Source organism: Pocillopora damicornis, chromosome 14, assembly GCF_964200805.1.
Source record: "Pocillopora damicornis chromosome 14, jaPocDami1.2, whole genome shotgun sequence".
Taxonomy (NCBI): domain Eukaryota; kingdom Metazoa; phylum Cnidaria; class Anthozoa; order Scleractinia; family Pocilloporidae; genus Pocillopora; species Pocillopora damicornis.
The window spans coordinates 7,455,052-7,474,184 of record NC_142683.1 but is presented as its reverse complement, the minus strand read 5'-3'; the positions used below and the strand labels follow the sequence as shown (position 1 = coordinate 7,474,184).

The window sequence follows — 19,133 nt, the reverse complement described above, 5'->3', positions numbered from 1 at the left end:
TTCAAGGTTGTCTGTTCCACTGGACTCAAGCAGTGTGGAGGATGGTACGTTAGTATTCTGGTTACATGGTTACATGCGCTCACTGTTAGCTTTAGTGCCAGTATAGATGGGTCGCATGTTAGAAGTAAAACTACAATAAAAGCGTTCACAAATTACTTATTGTCTAATAATATTGCTGAGTTTTTTTTTAAATTTGTCAGTATCTTGCGCACTTTTAGATGTTATTGTATTTGATTATTACGTTAGTCTTGCGCTCACGTTTAAGATTCTCTCTCGTTCTCTTGTTTCGTTGGTCTTTCGCGCACTTTTATTGTCTTTCATTAGTTTGTTACGTTAGTACCTGGCGCACTTTAAATAATTTACTGAGTCGATAAGCACAGTTTTTCGCTCACTTTTAACATTACCTTTAAGTTGAGTGATAGGTTTGTGTTTGGCGCACTTTTAGGATTCTTCTTCTGTTTCGAAGTTACATTAGTGTCTAGCACATCTTTAAGGATTGTCTTAGATTCGATTGCTAGGTTTTTTTTTAAATTTTCTGTTACTTGTGATTGTTCACGATTTTATCTCACTCAATTTTGGGGGTTCTCCTCAAATCCATTGATTGGTTGATATGTAGGAGACTTTTAAGATTCTCTTTCAATCGATTGTTACGCAAGTATTTCGCACACTTTTAGAATTATCTTTTATTTGATTGTTACATTATCGTCTTGCACATTTTAGGGTACTCCAAGGGCCTTCGCTCGAAATTTACATTGGTGTCGCACCCAGTCTTAGGATTAACTTACACTCGATTGTTATGTCAGTTTCTGGCGCACTTTTAGGATTCACTTTCAATCGATTGTTATGTTGATATCTCGGGTGCTTTAAGAATTTTCTGTCATTTGACTGTTACATTAGTATCTGGTACTGTTCGTGCATTCCATTTTTCCATTTCATTGGATTGAAACTCTAAGAATTGCACTCTAAGGATTTTCAAGAATCATTAATATACCGACAAAAACTTCAGATGAGGGGTTCTGCGATAAAATGGCTTTCAGGACACTCGGCATGATTTAAACTTGTACTTGATTTTGATCTTATCAAATGGCAAATTGTCAACGAAGTTTTAAAAATTCTTCAAAATCTAAAGCGGCTAAAATAAAGATATATGACAGACCTTCAAATGTTTTGACGACTATTACAAAGCTGCATTTGTGACGGGTGACGGTAAAGGCCTACTCATTTTGACGGCTGACAGTTAAATTTAAGACCCTTTGACGGCTGACGGTTAAATTCCAATGAGAACCACATTTAAGGCTCTCGAATCAGGCTCGCAATACAAACTCTCGTTTTAGGCTTTCAGTTTGTACTCTAAATTAATTGTTTCAGTTCATGCTCGCAGTTCATGCTCGCAGTTCATGCTTTCAGTTCATGTTCTAATTTCAGGGTCTCAATTTAGGGTTTCAATTCAAGCTATCAGTTCAGGCTCTCAGTTCAGGTTCTCAGTTCAGGTTCTCAGTTCAGGTTCTCAGTTCAGGCTCTCAGTTCAGGCTCTCAGTTCAGGCTCTCTGTTCAGGCTCTCTGTTCAGGCTCTCTGTTCAGGCTCTCTGTTCAGGCTCTCTGTTCAGGCTCTCTGTTCAGGCTCTCTGTTCAGGCTCTCTGTTCAGGCTCTCTGTTCATGGTCCGAATTCATGTTCTAAGTTCATGTTCTGAGTTCATGTTCTGAGTTCATGTTCCGAATTCATGTTCCGAGTTCATGTTCCGAATTCATGTTCCGAGTTGATGTTCCGAGTTGATGTTCTGAGTTGATGTTCCGAGTTGATGTTCCGATGTGATGTTCCGATGTGATGTTCCGAGTTCATGTTCCGAGTTCATGTTCCGAGTTCATGTTCCGAGTTCATGTTCCGAGTTGAGGTTCTGAGTTTATGTTCCGAGTTTACGTTCCGCGTCCATGTTCTGACTTTAACTAAAAACCGCTTTGTTAAATCCGGGCAAAAGAAAAATAAAAAGCAATTGCGAAGAGCTTACCAACTGAACTTGTGAATTCAAATTAAACAAACGTTAACTTTGACCCAGACTTTCCACGGCGGAATAGGAAATTTTGTCTTACAGATATGAAGGTCTACAGGACACACTCTATTGAGAATAAAAAAATATAATTTTCTTTCAATGTATCGGACATTTTATTTCAGTATCGTTCATTATGAGCAGATAAAAATTATGAAAATGTCACAAATACTCCCTTTGCTGTTCATTTTCATTTCATTTCCCTTCATTTCTTTAAAGTTTTGATTTTTTTTCGAGGGGAATTTGATGTAAATAAGAGCAGTGAAGGTTCATTGAAATACGTGTCGTTGCACAGAGTGAAGAGATACCATGTTTTAATATTTTTATTAAAATAAAAACTTATTTCGCAGGTTATAAATGGTGTCTGATGATTTAGGATTCTAAGAGGACTGGGGTTACAATTCCTTGAAAACTTGTTTGATGTGTTATTGCATGGGAAAAAGTTTATTACAATTATAAATTTGTAAGTATACATATCGGCAATACTTTTACTTAGATGACAAAAAGCTACATTTGCGCGAAAGGAGCTTTCAATAACGATGTTTACATTTCAAATGATGTTAAACAGCAAAATGACACACATACGACATTATTCAGACATTATTTACTGATTAATTATTTTCATCTCGCCCACATAACATTTACTAATCCAGAAAACAATCAAAATTTACCATATGGCAGGCATATTTAAAGACAAGATTTTTATCAGCGCGATATGCATTAAAAAAAAACAAAAATTGCATCTTTTTATAGCCATCTCCACAAAGGTAACAATCTTTTTTGTTATGAGACAAACATTAGATCCATGATAACATTCATATGTGGAGGTAAGAATGTCAAATTCTTTAATGTATTTATGCTTCAGTTGCCTCTCTCTTGTTTGGAACGTGCTAGTCCGCTATGTTCTGATACGTCGACATTAATCGACCGAAGTTTTCACCAAAAGTTCAAGTTATGTTTGTAATTTTTAGCCAAATGAAAGCAAATTTGGTTTGAGTTGACGGGGAGTTCGAGTAAACAAACTTCGAGTCAGTTGATAAAAGATGCTGGAGAAAATGGGGACAAATCTGGGGGAAATCGTATTTCGTTTGGGTAACCGAGTGTAAGATATTAGCGAGGTAGTAACTTTCTTGTGCATGTTACGTCACGACAGCTGCGCTCATTAACTTTAATAAGTTACTAAAGGCAGGTGAGACACTTCTGCATGTCATTTGGTGCGAAATATGGCCAGACGATCCACAGACCTTGGTTTCGAACTGGACCAGGAGTATATACCTCTTAATTTTCCGCAGGTTGACTTCCACTTCAGATCCAAGCAGCACCTCAGCTTCTGGGCTACTTTGCCGTGCTACGACCTGGTACGTTGACGTTACCTTTAAACTTTGCCGCATTCCATTTACGCAGCTCTTGTTCATAAATGCATTTGTTAAACTAAGTGAACTGGCCAAGCAAGTTTACTTCCTGTTCATATTCATGACTGGAGGGAAATATCGAAATTTCCGTGAGGTGGAAGGAGATCCGAGAATTAACTTTAGAACGCTATTTAATTCTATTCCGTCACCGCACTGAGGGCTCACGTGAGATAGCATTGCGCCTGCGCGAACTCAGTGTGTTGCCGCCTTTGGAGCGAACGGACGTTTGTTTTTTCAACACGCTGAGAATTTTAGTTTTAAGCGATAATTCGCAAAAAATGCCCGAGACCTCGGATAAATCTGAGCTTAAGGGCGAGAAAGACAACTTAAAAAGGAAAAGTAGAGGCTCTAGAAGCGAACACATTGAAGCAAATGTTAGAATCATCGAAAGAGGTGACGGCGCCGCTGGCGCCAAAACTGACTCACATGGTTTACAAGAGCTGGCCGCTACGCTGAGACAGGGTTTCACCCAGATGTCTCAAGATTTATCCAAGACTATTGCTGAGTCGTTCAAACAGTTTCAGTCAGACTTTGAAATACAATATGTTGACACGGAGGAAGAACAGGAGGCAAAATCTGCTGAGAATGACCACGAGGTCAGCGAAGAGCCCCCCACGAAGAAGAAGCGACATGACAAAACTACGAGCTTAGAAGAAGCTGTGACAAAGCTGGCTGACTCAACCGGGGCTCAAAATATGCCTTCTAATGAAGGAAAATTTGAGGTACTTAACAGCTTGAAACAAGAGCTGAAGAAAGAGGAGACGGGCCCAAGTGTAAACACAGAGCTGGCGAATGTAGTGAATGCCATGCTCAAAGAAGGGCTGCCTGAAGAGAAACTTCAGGAAAAGTTGAACAAGTATCACAGACCAGAGAACTGTGAATGCTTGACAAAAGTACGAGTCAATCAACCAGTATGGGACCACCTTACTCCAACAGTCCGGTCCCAAGATGTTAGACTACAAAAGGTGCAGACATCCATCTTCAAAGGAATGTGCGCGTTGACAAATATGATCGACAAACTCCTTGAGCACTTGTCGTCACTCCCAGCGGGAAACGACCTTCTTCAAAAGTCAACAGATGCACTTACATTGTTCGCTAATGCACAATTTACCTCTCAGTGGCAATGCATAACCTCAGATCCTTTCATACTTAATAGTGTGAAAAATTATAAAATTGAGTTTGAAAATGGAGAGCCAATGCAGTTTATGCCACCAAAAGAAATAAATTTTACAAAACCAGAGCAAGAGGTCATTGACAATGAAATTGATAAACTGCTGACCAAAGGTGTGATTTCAGAAACCACACATTGCCCTGGTGAATATATTTCTACTATATTCATACGCCCTAAGAAAGATGGAGGGTTTAGATTAATTCTAAATTTGAAGAATTTGAATGAACATGTGGAGTATCAACATTTTAAGATGGATACCTTACAATCGGCAATAAGGCTTATGACTCCAAACTGTTATATGGCCTCAGTAGACCTGCGTGACGCATACTACTCAGTGCCAATTCACAAAGATGATCAAAAATATCTGAGGTTTTGCTGGAAAGGTAGATTGTTTCAGTTTACATGTCTACCAAATGGTCTGGCTTGTGCACCCCGACTCTTCACAAAAATCCTTAAGCCAGTGTATGCTACGCTGCGCCAGAAGAGTCACTTAAATGTAGGCTATATTGATGACTCTTATTTACAAGGGGAGAGCGTGATACCTGTGACTTATTTTCAACATTGGGTTTTATCCTACATCCTGATAAGTCGGTCTTACAGCCAGTTCAAGTCCTTACATTTCTGGGATTTGTCTTGGATTCAGTTAATATGACTGTCTCCTTAACACAGGAAAAAATCTAGCGCATAAGGGAAAGATGCAAGAAAATGATGGAGCTTGTTGAGCTCCCAATCCAGGAACTAGCTAGCTTTATAGGACTTTTAGTGTCAAGTTTTCCTGGAATCTTATATGGACCACTGTATTATAGACAACTTGAGAGGGATAAAACTACAGCCTTAAGACAAAACTATGGCAATTATAATGCTCAAATGAGATTATCCCAAGAAAGCTTTTCAGAGATAAAGTGGTGGTATGATAACATACAGACAAATAACTACCCCATATTATTGCCTAATTCAAAGGTTGATGTAATAATTTACACCGATGCATCAACTAAAGGATGGGGAGCTGTCAAAGAGACAGAGAAAATAGGGGGTAGATGGTCAGAGGAAGAAGCAAAATATCACATTAATTGTCTGGAGCTGTTAGCTGCAATTTTTGGACTTAAGGCATTTTGCAAAAATGAGCAAGGCATTCACGTTAAGATTTACTCTGATAACTCTACAACTGTGAACTATATTAATGCTATGGGAGGTGTACATTCTAGGGAATGTCACACTATTGCTAAAGATATTTGGCAGTGGTGCATAGAAAAACAAATATGGTTAACAGCTGCTCATATCCCAGGGACCAAAAATGTTGAGGCAGATCGAGAATCACGCGTTTTCTCAGACAACAAGGAATGGATGATAAGATCTGATATTTTCCAACAGATCACAGATATCTGGGGGGAGCCCTCCATAGACCTCTTTGCATCCAGACTAAATCATCAGGTTCCATGCTATGTATCCTGGAAACCTGACCCAGGGGCAGCCTTTATTGATGCATTTTCTGTAACATGGGATAAACACTTGTTCTATGCTTTCCCTCCTTTCAGTTTAATTGCAAGATGCCAACAGAAAATACAAACCGATTGTGCAGAGGGATTGATGATAGTTCCAATGTGGCCAACTCAGAGTTGGTATCCCAAACTTCTTCGCATGTTAGTGGCTGCTCCAAGAGTGTTACCACAACAACGAACTGCCTTACAAATGCCGGGGATGCCACAAGAAGTCCACCCCCTATTCAGAAAAATGGTTCTGATTGCATGCAGATTGTCCGGCAGTCCTATGAGGCACAAGGAATTTCTCAAAAGGCAACCTCCATCATCTTACAGTCCTGGAGGAAAGGAACTACAAAGCAGTATTCATCTTACATCAAAAGATGGACTACATATTGTCATAAAAAACAGATTGATCCAGTTTCTGCCACTGTCCCCCAGGCACTAGATTTTTTAGTGGAGCTATTTGAGTCAGGCATCGGTTACAGTGGTATTAACACTGCAAGGTCTGCTCTATCCAGTGTCTTAAAGCCTGTGGACGGGATGGCTTTTGGAGCACAAGAGAGTGTTAAGAGGTTCTTAAAAGGAGTTTACGAAGCAAGACCCTCCAACCCAAGATATACTGAGACATGGGATGGAGGTGCACAACAATTGTTTATTAGTCATTACAAGCCATTTAAACCAGTTTCCCGGGACACCATCAGTAGATGGGTCAAAGCTGTAATGCAAAAGTCAGGAATTGATGTAAACCTTTTCAAGCCCCACAGTACTAGGGCTGCCGCAACATCTAAGGCTTTGTTGAAATCTGTACCATTAGAGCACATCTTATCAGTTGCAGGATGGAGCTCATCTGACTCTTTTACAAAGTTTTATAGCAAGCCTGTTATCAACACAGATAGCTTTTCTAACGTTTTGTTACAAGAGTAAAGTTAATAAACTGTTTTTGACCAATATGACTTGCTTGGTTGGTCATTACTCTGTTCATGTGTGCAGTGGGCTTTGAAGTCTCACGTGAGCCCTCAGTGCGGTGACGGAATAGAATTGGAAAATTAAACGAGACTTACCTGTAAGTTGAAGTTTGATTGAAATTCTATCCGTCACCAAGCACTGAGGGATTACGTGCCCTCCCTTTTAAGGCCCTCCCATTTTGCTGGTCAGGATTTTCTTTCCCCTGCACACATGGCAAGTGCTTTAAAAACTGAGTTCGCGCAGGCGCAATGCTATCTCACGTAATCCCTCAGTGCTTGGTGACGGATAGAATTTCAATCAAACTTCAACTTACAGGTAAGTCTCGTTTAATTTTCCAATTATAAATGTTATATTAAGTAAGAATGACCATCAAATACAGAAAATCTCATTTTCCTTAAATGCGAGTTTGTCAATTTTTCTCCTTTTTGTAGGAACTTCGAGCAGTTCCTTCTCTACTCTCTTCTTCACCACCGGTTTGGAAGGTGGTGTTGGACTTTTTCATCAGTCCCTGTGGTCGGTTTACCGGCTTTTAATGCATGACTAAGCAATTCAAGGTTGTCAGTTTCACTGGACGCGAGCAATGTGGAAGATGGTACGTTTGTATTCTGATTCCATTTATTTCTTAGATCAATATTTACAGGATTTCATGCGTCCTCTGTTAGCTTTAGTGGTGGTTTAGGTGGGTGGCATGTTAGTTAGAAGTAAAACTATTACCTAAGCGTTTACAAATTAATCAATGTCTAATCATATTGGTAATTTTTTTAAATTTACTTTTACAGAAAAAAAAATTTACAGTATTTCACAGGGAATAGAAGTATATAGTTATATTTGGACTCGCTAAGGTTATAACATGTTAGTATCTCGCGTACCTTAAGGATTATCTTACATTCGGTTATTACGTTTGTATCTCGGGCACTTTTTAGATTCTCTTCTTTTGGATTGTTACGTCAGATTCACGTGCATTTTTGGGATTGTTTTAGATTCGATTGAAAATGATTTGATCGTGACGTAAGTATGTGGCATACTTTTAGGATTCTCTTTTATTGGATTGCTACGGTAGTATCACGTGCTCTTTAAGGATTTTCTTTCTTTCTATTTTTTCATTTGTATCACTCGCACTTTTAAAACTCTCTATCATTGGATTGTTACTTTAGTGTATCACGCACTTAAAATGTTGTCTTTGGTAGGATTGATGCTCCGTTTCGCGCGGACTTTTAGAATCCTCTTTCATAGGTCTGTTACGGTAGTACGTGGCACACTTTGAGGATTTTGCTTCATTAAGTTATTACGATAGTTTCCCGTTACGATAGGTTGCCGTTTACGTTAGTATCTCGCGCACTTTTCAAATTATCTTTCAATGAATTGTTACGTTAATATCTTGCGCACTTTAGATTTTCTTTCACCTGATTGTTATTTTAGTCTTTTGCGCACGTTTAAGATATTCTTTCATCGGCCTACTACATTAGTCTTTCGCCCACTTTTACTATTGTCTTTCATTGGCTTGTCACGTTGGTACCTGGCGCACTTTAGATCATTTTCTTTTGTTTGATTGGTACATCAGTTTTTCGCACACTTTCAGAATTATCTCTTAATTGATTGGTAGATTAGTATTTTGTGCACTTTTAGGATGCTTCATCTTTCGAAGTTATCAGTGTTTATTTATAGGATTATTTTAGATTCGATTGCTACGTTAGCATCTTGCGCACTTTAAGGCTTCCCTTTTAATCGATTGTTACGTTGGAGACTTTTGAGATTCTCTTTCATTCGATTGCTACATTTGTATCTTGGGCATTTTTCAGTTTCTCTTCCGATTGTACGCGATTGTTATTTCGCACACTTCACTTCACACAAGGCTTCTCTTGCGATCCATAGATTAGTTGATGTTTTGGAGACTTTTAGGAACCTCTTTCATTCGATTTGAACGTTAGTATCTCGCAAACATTAAGGATTCTCTTTTCATTCGATTGTTCCCTTAGTGTCAGGCGTACATTTAGGATTCTTTTTCAAAGACAAAAACTCCCGAGGAAGAGTTTTGCGAAAAAAAAATTGCTTTTAACGAATTTCAGGACAATAAACATGATTCAAACGTGTTTTTGGTTGTGATCATGTCGAATGATACCCAATGGCGTGCACACAAGCAAGTGATTTATAAAGTGAACTATTTTTCAATGAAACAGTAGTAATTTGAATATAATATTTTTAAACAGTCGCTTATATAGGCGAAAACTAGGCATTTTTTAAAAACCTCCATTTAAGGCTCTCTACTCAGGCTCTCATTTCAGGCTGTCAGTTTGTGCTGTCAATTAATTCTGTGTCAGCTCATACTTTCAGTTCATGTTCTCAGTTCAGGTTCTCAGTTCAGGCTCTCAGTTCAGGTTCTCGGTTCAGGTTCTCGGTTCAGGCTCTGAGTTCATGTTCCGAGTTCATGTTCCGAGTTCATGTTCCGAGTTCATGTTCCGAGTTCATGTTCCGAGTTCATGTTCCGAGTTCATGTTCCGAGTTCATGTTCCGAGTTCATGTTCCGAGTTCATGTTCCGAGTTCATGTTCCGAGTTCATGTTCCGAGTTCATGTTCCGAGTTCATGTTCCGAGTTCATGTTCCGAGTTCATGTTCCGAGTTCATGTTCCGAGTTCATGTTCCGAGTTCATGTTACGAGTTCATGCTCCGAGTTCATGCTCCGAGTTCATGTTCCGAGTTCATGTTCCGAGTTCATGTTCCGAGTTCATGTTCCGAGTTCATATTCCGAGTTCATGCTCCGAGTTCATGCTCCGAGTTCATGCTCCGAGTTCATGCTCCGAGTTCATGCTCCGAGTTCATGCTCCGAGTTCATGTTCCGAGTTCCCGTTCCGAGTTCCCGTTCCGAGTTCCCGTTCCGAGTTCCCGTTCCGAGTTCCCGTTCCGCGTTCATGTTCTGAGTTAATGTTTTATTCATAAACTTGGACTAAAAAACCACTTTGTTAAATCCGGGCAAAGAAAAAAAAAGCAAGCGGGAAGAGGTAACTAACCAAACCTGTCGATTCAAATTAAACAAACGTATTAGGCTGAGCACAATAATAAACAAAGTTAAACAAATTTAAAAGACCGAAACTGAAGTCTGTCACAAATGAAGATCTGTTTATTATTAAGGTTAGACGGACCTAAAATTTTATCTTATTCAGACAAAAATCCGAGCTGGTCTCACCTATCGCTGAATAGAAAATTATGTCATGCGGATATGAAGGTCTGCCGAGCACATACCTTTGTGGAAAAAAAAATTTTTTTTGAACGTATCAGAAATTTTATTTAAGTATCGGCCATTATGAATGATGAATTACCAGTATATTTGTCAGATATAAGGCCCGATAAAAATTATGAAAATACCACAAATACTCCTTTTCCTTTCATTCGCATTAATTTTAATTTCCCTTTCTGATTTTTTTTGTATCAAGGGGAATTGGATGTAAATGAAAGTAGTCAAGACTTGTTGAAATACATGTCGTTTTGCGGAGTGAAGAAATACCAAGTTTTAAAATTAAAAAAAAAAAAAACTTCGCAGGTGATAAATGCTGCCTGAAGTTTTAAGATTCTAAGAGAACTGGGGTTACAATTCCTTGAAAACTTGTTTAATGCGTTATTACATGGGAAAAGTTTATTACAATTAAAAATTTGTAAGTAGACATACTACCTATACTTTTACTAAGATGAAAAAAGCTACAATTTCGCGAAATAACTATCAACAGCAGAATCACACAATTACGAGCTCCTTCAGAAATTTGTTTATCGATAAACTATTCTCATCTCGTCCAAACAACGTTTATTAACGTAGAAGACAATCAAAGTCAAATAAATGGTTAGCATATTTAAAGAGAAGACTTTTATTAACGCGATTTACAAACAATCGATTGCATCTTTTAACAACCATCTCCATAAAGGAAACAATCCACGTTCACTTATGGAGGTAAGAATCTCAAATTGGCTGATGGAGTTATGCTTTAGTTACCTCACTTTACTGATTATGATGTGTCAGTCCACCATCTCCTGAAACATCGACATTAATCGACTGACTGATATTTTCAGCTAAACTTCGACGGATAAGGGTAAATTTGAGCCAAGTGAAAGTAAAATTAGTTTGAGATGACGGGGATTTCGAGTTAACCGACTCGGAATCAGCTGGTAATAGATGATAAGGAAAGTGGGGTCAAATCCAAAGGACATCGGATTCTGTAATTTTTGTAATTTTCGGATTTTCTTTTGGTGCATTTTACTTCACGATAAATGCGTTCGTTAACTTTAATAAGTTACTAAAGGCAGGTGAGACACTTCTGCATGTCAGACGATCCACAGACCTTGGTTTCGAACTGGACCAGGAGTACATACCTCTAAATTTTCTGCAGGCTACATCCAGGTCAGATCCAAGCAGCATATCGAAATTTCCGTGAGGTGGTAGAAGATCCGAGAATCTTTCGAATGCTATTTAACTATAGATGTTATATTGAGTAAGAATGACCATCAAATACAGAAAATCTCATTTTCCTTAAATATGAGTTGGTCAATTTTTATCCTTTTTGTAGGAACTTCGAGCACTTCCTTCTCTACTCTCTTCTTCACCATCGGTTTGGAAGGTGGTGTTAGATTTTTAAAGCAGGCTGTGGTCAGTTTTTCAGCATTTAATGCCTGACGTTGCACTTCAAGGATGACAGTTTCACTGGACGCAAGCATTGTGGAGGATGGTACGTTAGTATTCTAATTACATTTATTTATTGTTTTTTTAGAGAGCACGGTAACGAATCTTGCAATCTGATTGGTTCTTTACCCGGTCAGTATTTTCCTATCTCTGCCCACGGGCCACCGTAACGCTTTCGTGAGTCGCCGAGTACATCCCAACTTTCGTTGTCATTTTTCATAAATATACCTCGTTTTCCGGCTGGGCAGTATTTTTAAGCAAACACGTCGGTCACTACCTCAAGCCGATAAATAACTTATGAATCCTCTCTTTTCTCTCTATCAAATCACTTTGGTTGACAGAAAGATATTGGTTTCAGAATGAATTTGTATAAACAATAGTGTCATTACGTTGGTTGACAAGCGGCCTAAAAACCGTCTGCAATTAATTTTAATCGTTCACAAAAAGTACCCAGAAAGTTGAAACGTGAGGTATTTGGTTACAGTTAAACTGAACGATGGAACTTTCATTCATCTAATATCTGAATTTTCTCGAGCAATTTGTTCATAGTGAAAGAGCGAGCGAAGTTTTAATTTAAGTTCTACAACAAATATACGCTCCTGGTGAGTCTTTCCAATTCCGTTCAATTTGGACATTTGTACCTTAAATTGCACAACAGAAATTGAAGGAATTTTTTGAGAAAAGGCCGCATTACATTCCCTTTTGTCTCGTTGGAGTGTGCCGTTCGAATTTAGTTTTTGTGAAGGAAAGATCAGAGTTAAACACGCCATTACAGCAAACAAACGAGCAAACTCTCACAACTTCAAAATAAAAAAATTGAATTTACTCATAATTACTTTCCTCGCCGTTTACTTAATGAACAGAGGTAAATCTTCGTACATGAATGAATGGTCGATGAGAGTGAATAATACTTTCCGTTAGATCATTAACTGATTTTGAAGAAAACATTGTCGTGACAGTCCTTGTCAAACTAGTTCTGTTTGTTTTCAAATGTTCTTACGCTTTTTTTTTCTTGCGCGCTCTCTAATTGACAGGTGTCAGATTGTGACAGATACTTGTAAAAATAATGTTTCAAAGTATGTTTGGAAGCCTTTTAAATCACCTTTATCGTTACGGAAATGAAAATGTTTCGCTGAGGCATCTCTCTTAAATTTGCATCACCTCTATTTTAACTACCATTTACCCACTCAAAAATTGTTCAGTTTATGAAAGATCTTTCCGTATTTACGTCCATAAATCATTCGGATTCTTTCGGAAAGAATTTCGTCAAGTTTAAAAACAATAAATATGTTATTTACCGGCTAAGGGTCGGTCCGTATGGTGAAAAACTGTGACCTCGGTCTTGAAAATGCTGCCCTCGGCCTACGGCCTCGGGCAGTATTTTCAAGACCTCGGTCACAGTTTTTCACCATACGGACCAACATATACAAACACAAATGACATATATCTTGGAGCAATATTTACAGGTTTTTAAGCGCCAACTGCTAGATTTAGGGCTAGTCTAGGTGGGTCACATGTTAGAAGTAAAAATAGTATAAGATCAATAAATTACATATAGTCTAATTATGTTCTTAATTTTTTTCTAATTTTACAATATACAGGGAATAGAAGTACAAGGTTATCTTAGGATTCACTAAGGTTTTGACATGATGTCAAAACCTTATAATTAGTGAGTGTTTAAGACCTTTAGTGTCTCGCGCACGTTGAGGATTGCTTTCATTGTATTATTACGTGGTAATATAAAGTTTACCTTACCTTACCTTTCGTTAGTTTCTCGCGCACTTTTTGGATTGTTTTAGTTTCGATTGTTACCTTCTATGTCGCGCACTCTTTTGGATTGCCTTCATTCACTTGTTACGGTAGGATCTCGCGCAATTAAAAAATTATCTTTCATTGGATTGTTACGTCGTTATCTCGCGCACTTTAAGATTATCTTTTATTTGATATCAATGGTAATACCACGTGCACTTTAAGGATTCCATTTTATTCGATTTTTACATTAGTATCTCGCGCACTTTTAGAACTCTCTTTCATTGAATTGTTACGTTGGTGTCTCGTGCTCTTCGAATATTCTCTTTCATAGGGTTATTTGGTTCGTATCTCGCGCTTTTCTAGAATTCTCTTCCATAAGTTAGTTGCGTTAGTACCTGGCAGACTTTTAGGCCTATCTTCCGATCAATTGATTCGTTGAGTGTTAAAGACCTTTAAGATTCTCGATTGTTACGTTAGAATCTCGCATGCTGTTAGGATTCTTTTTCACTCGTGTTTTACATTAGTTTATAATATGAACTGCTGTGTTTTAGTTTATAATGTGAACTACGGTGTTTTTCAAGAATCTCCAGCCTTGAGAAAAGCCGTAACAACGCACGTGAAAAAATACGATACTTTTTTTACGTGTGTTTGATATTGTCAATCAGCTGCTTACACGTCACTTGCCTCTCGCGTCGGTCAGGTTGACAAATAAACGGCATAGTCTTCACCGTTCTCAATCCAAGGTGGTTGGTCGGAATTTTTTCCGATTATGGTTGCCAAAACACCAAAAAATTTGTCTCTTTTACGGACAGTGACGGTCGAACTTTCCTAGAAGGGGAAGAAAACCGAAATACGAAAAGAGAAACCGAAAGTTACGTATTCAATGGCCGTGGTAATGGCATTTCTTGCGGCTGAATTTTGTACGTTAAAAGTTGCGCCCATTATTTGTTTTTGTAATGATTTGACGCATGTTTTCATCTTGAGCTCGAGTGCGCCAACGCACTTTATGATTTTATCGGGGATTATCGATCCTTTTATTTTCATTAAGTAATAAAGTCGACTGTTCTCGCCGGTAAATGGCTATTGTGTTTGTATGATTAATAAAATAATACATGCTAGTTCAAACGGTCATAGGAACCATCATGCACTATTATTGACTATCATTGACTATCATGGAGTTTGTTCATATTCATATTCCACAGGATAGTTCATGATAGTTCTTGCAGTTTTAACGAGTGAATGATAGCGAATGATGGTTTTTCAGTCGGCAGCATTGCCAAAAAACGAGCTCAAACCGAAATGGTAAATTGACTGAAATAAAATTTCTCAGAATGTCTCCTGATTCTTTCTAATCATCTCCTAGTAGGCTTCAGTATCTTCAACTGGCAACTTTTTTGGCTAATTTCAAATGCCACCGAAATTACTGACCTCAGCGCGCGCAAGGAGTGTCTTACATTCGATTGTTACGTCAGCTTCTGGCGCACTTTTAGGATTTACTTGTAATCGATTGTTGCTTTGATATCTTGGGTACTTTATGATTTTCTTTCCTTCGATCGTTACGTTGGTATCTCGTGCTGTTCTTGCATTCCATTTCATTCGATCATATGCTAGTCTTTCCTGCACTTTAAGGATCTGAAGCATAGATCAAGTATAAAAACGCTGTGATCTCGTGGGAATCATTAATATAGCGGCGAAAACTATTGATTTTACGATAAAAAATACTTTTGGCGGCTTTCGGGACAATTGACATGATTCAAACGCCTTTTTGGTTGTGATATTGTCGAAGATGAAATTAGCTATTTTTGCAGTAACAAGGTATTGATTCGAATATTAAGAGGCTGTCTCTCTTATTTCCACCCGGTCAATTTTGCGTCAAAAATAATTTTGCCTGAAACTCTGTTAACAGAAAGACTTTACCTAGGAAAGAACTAAATTAGATTTGGTTTGATTCGAAATAATTTTCTGACTGCATTACGGGCCATAATTATTTCCCAGTCCGTAGGGACCGTCGCGACGTCTCGAAAATTGAAAAATAGGCATATTTTGTAACGTTGTAAAATATTTGATTCGCATAGTTAAGCCACAGAATTTATATCAGATTGCTTAAAAACCTTTCTAGTTTGCCAAGAAAGTTAGAATTTGCCCTCTCAACATATTTGAAAAGGCGAATTTTAGCATATTCTGACCACTAGAAATCGCCATCGGCCGATGGCCGAAAATAACCTTGATTTAGACGCTAAGTTTTGGGATTTGGGACCTGGTTGACGATTCTATCCTACACAGCCGTTAAGTTTAGACCTTTATAGGCAAAAATATGCAAAAACCCCTGTACGTTTTCGATTTTTCAAAAGTTATGACCGTTTGAATCAGCACATGTACGAGCATTCGCGATTTTTTCGCCTACACCAAAATCGAACCACTGGAGCAGATTTCGTCATAAATACAGCTTACCCGCTTTGCAGCCCGGCTTCATGGCTCACTTCAGAGTTTTTCTAATAACCAAGTTGGTGAAATCCATGATAACTTCAACAAATAGCTAGGTATTGCCTTCGAAAAGTAGGCGGCATCCATCGTGATTCGTGGTATCAAAACAAATGCCGGAATTGGCCACATTTCGCGGTGAATCACCCATTTAACATCGCTGCAGAGCTGAATTTTTCCCAAAATCAGAATATAAACTCTCCATGTCTGGAAGCTGAGGGAGAAATGAAGGTTTTAGGCTTCTGAAGTGAAGAAATAATCGCTTAAATTGAGATCCAGTTCGATGTTATACTGTTCTCACAAAGGTCCGCACAAAAGAGAAGACCGCTGATAGCTTGTGCCGTACGTTGTGCCATATGGTTTTGTTTTGTATCCCAAAGTAATATTTGGGCAGAAAAATTTTGGATGAAAAGAATATATGCTTTTACCTGGAGTTTGATATCATATAATTAATAAATCAATTTCAAATATCCTGAGCTTGCTTCTCTCGGTTCCGCGTCGATTGTGTCCACAGAACAGCAACCTGTCAATAGCCGGAGAAATCATGGGTTTATGTGAAATTTCAGATATTCCTCGCTTCCCAAACTGGTGAACTGGACTTAATGATAACTCCAGCAAATACCTCCAAAATTCAGCGGTCGGCATCTGTCGATACTCTTCTTTGACTCGTTGTTGCGAACTAAACTCGAAAACTAAAGCCATGTTTCGCGCTTAATGTCCCGTTGAAACTTTGGATTGCAGCTGCATTCTCTTCAAGAATCAGTCATAGAACTCCACTTGTAAGTCTATGTGTCGAAGTTTGGCGTTTTGGAATTTAAAGCTGAACGATTGCACTATCGCGCATAACAGAGGTCCGCATTAATCATTGCGGGTGAACCCGCTAACCCTTTATTTTTTTGGAAGACCTGCAAGTGTAGTATGGCATGCAAGTGCTTTTTCGAAACCAGAGAGGCTTCAGTCTGTAGCGAGTCTTCAGCGAGGTTGTTAAAGCTTTCATTGGACAGAGGATACGCATTGACGAAACACCCAGTGAAGGGAACAACAGCTGCAGTAAGAATAGTAGACGAATCAAAGAACACTCTCTGTATAAATAAGATTGAGCATTTTAGTAGCTTCCACAACTTCGATTCGAATATGGAGATATCGGTCTGAGAGTTTGGAAATGTTATGGCATCGGTAAAGGGAAATACATTCCATATGACGCAATTTATGTCAAGCACCAAGGTCAAACGTCCCTTCAAACCATAGAATCTCAAGGGTTTTATGATCTTCCTGAAAAGCGTGTGGTCAAGCGTCGTTCAAAGGGCAGCAAGGAAACAGAGAGTACAACGCCATTGTTTGAATGCTCTGTGTTTGGATGTGTTGAAGTGTTCGAAACCTTTTCGCAGCTGGAGCTGCACCTGGACGTTGGAAAGCATACAGTCAGCAGGTTAAAGCCAGTATATATGATGCAATCAAAAGGGACTGGGCCCTTAAGTTCTCGTCGATAGATACCGCTGGTATCGAGTGTTCGAGCTGTTCGTTAGATACTAGTACACCACTCACTTCTCCCGTGGATACTTCGCCCCACTCGTCTTTACGAACAGGATGGGCCGTAAGCAAACCAAGGGGCAGCGTTAGATTTTCAGAGAAGGTAAAAGAATACCTAACGGCACGGTTTAAACTTGGAGAAAGAACTGAGCGAAAGGCCGACCCCGCCCAAGTTGCAGTGGACATGCGAAATGCGAAAAATTAATCAAATGCACGTTTGTTCACTAGAGAACAGTGGCTGACAAAGAACCAAGTTCAGAGCTTTTTCTCCCGGCTAGCAGCAATGCAGCAAAAAGATCAGGGTGTGATCGGGATATCACTGGATGAGGAGGAAGATATACAATGCGTCCAGGAAAATTCCGAGAGATAAGATCTGGTAGACAAAGTTAACAAAGAAATCAAAGTCTCACATCCAATCTGCTACGATACGTAGGACCTCTGTGAACGTTACCACAATAACACACTTCAGAAATTCAATGTGGTTTTGTTGAGAGCCATCTGTAGTCATTTTGAGATCCCTGTAAAATTGAGAGACAAAAAACAGATCCTCATAGACAAACTGTCGGACGTGATAAGTGATTGTCAGTGTGTTTCCCAGTAGACTTATGTAAACAATGTCTTATACGGTGGCTGAAAGTGTAGAATATGCTCTACAGATACAAACTACCTTTACTTCCGATATCAAGTTCTGACGGCGTTGTTATAGTGTAATATATTATAATATCTAGTAGTCAGTGAAATGTTTTGATGAAATCGATTGAAAATTTACCAAAAGCAACACTTATAACATCTCTTCATACGAAGCATGTGTCAAGTTTTTAACACGTTGGCAGCCGATTTCTCCGGCTATCGACAGGTTGCTGTTCTGTGGACACAATCGACGCGGAACCGAGAGAAGCAAGCTCAGGATATTTGAAATTGATTTATTAATTATATGATATCAAACTCCAGGTAAAAGCATTTATTCTTTTCATCCAAAATTTTTCTGCCCAAATATTACTTTGGGATACAAAACAAAACCATATGGCACAACGTACGGCACAAGCTATCAGCGGTCTTCTCTTTTGTGCGGACCTTGTGAGAACAGTATAACATCGAACTGGATCTCAATTTAAGCGATTATTTCTTCACTACAGAAGCCTAGAACCTTCATTTCTCCCTCAGCTTCCAGACATGGAGAGTTTATATTCTGATTTTGGAAAAAATTCAGCTCTGCAACGATGTTAAATGGGTGATTCACCGCGAAATGTGGCCAATTCCGGCATTTGTTTTGATACCACGAATCACGATGGATGCCGCCTACTTTTCGAAGGCAATACCTAGCTATTTGTTGAAGTTATCATGGATTTCACCAACTTGGTTATTAGAAAAACTCTGAAGTGAGCCATGAAGCCGGGCTGCAAAGCGGGTAAGCTGTATTTATGACGAAATCTGCTCCAGTGGTTCGATTTTGGTGTAGGCGAAAAAATCGCGAATGCTCGTACATGTGCTGATTCAAACGGTCATAACTTTTGAAAAATCGAAAACGTACAGGGGTTTTTGCATATTTTTGCCTATAAAGGTCTAAACTTAACGGCTGTGTAGGATAGAATCGTCAACCAGGTCCCAAATCCCAAAACTTAGCGTCTAAA

The 19,133-nt window shown here is 38.8% G+C and overlaps 3 protein-coding genes across 5 annotated transcripts in view; all 3 read left to right on the top strand.

Annotated features, from left to right (window-relative positions):
• The first annotated feature begins 2,774 nt into the window (after positions 1 to 2,774).
• Positions 2,775 to 19,133, top strand: part of LOC149034232 (uncharacterized) — a 52,362-nt gene continuing 36,003 nt past the window's right edge. For 2 of the 3 annotated variants that reach the window (XR_016183136.1, XR_016183135.1), the window contains exon 1: positions 18,576 to 18,910. Coding sequence is in view for 1 of the 3 variants with exons in the window: in XM_089194569.1 (XP_089050695.1) it covers positions 3,270 to 3,404; positions 7,508 to 7,558; positions 11,678 to 11,695 (204 nt within the window). In the remaining 2 variants the exon portion in view is untranslated. Of the gene's footprint in view, positions 3,405 to 7,507; positions 7,559 to 11,677; positions 11,786 to 18,575; positions 18,911 to 19,133 lie in introns of those variants that run through there. The other variant, XM_089194569.1, reaches the window with a different exon arrangement.
• Positions 3,737 to 5,281, top strand: LOC149034234 (uncharacterized). Its single transcript, XM_089193769.1, has one exon. The coding sequence runs from the start codon at positions 3,737 to 3,739 to the stop codon at positions 5,279 to 5,281; it is 1,545 nt and encodes a 514-aa protein (XP_089049895.1).
• Positions 5,338 to 7,220, top strand: LOC149034233 (uncharacterized). The gene is made up of 2 exons (XM_089193768.1): positions 5,338 to 6,120; positions 6,165 to 7,220. Exons 1-2 carry the CDS (start codon positions 5,338 to 5,340, stop codon positions 7,032 to 7,034), a joined length of 1,653 nt encoding a protein of 550 aa, XP_089049894.1. The 3' UTR covers positions 7,035 to 7,220.

What these genes read in the sequence shown, in the direction of transcription:
- LOC149034233 (XM_089193768.1), top strand. Translation starts at nt 5,338, where the DNA reads ATGGAGCTTGTTGAGCTCCCAATCCAGGAACTAGCTAGCTTTATAGGA. An exon ending in CCTTTATTGATGCATTTTCT is followed by an intron (nt 6,121 to 6,164) that starts GTAACATGGGAT and finishes CCCTCCTTTCAG; the next exon opens with TTTAATTGCAAGATGCCAAC.
- LOC149034234 (XM_089193769.1), top strand. Translation starts at nt 3,737, where the DNA reads ATGCCCGAGACCTCGGATAAATCTGAGCTTAAGGGCGAGAAAGACAAC.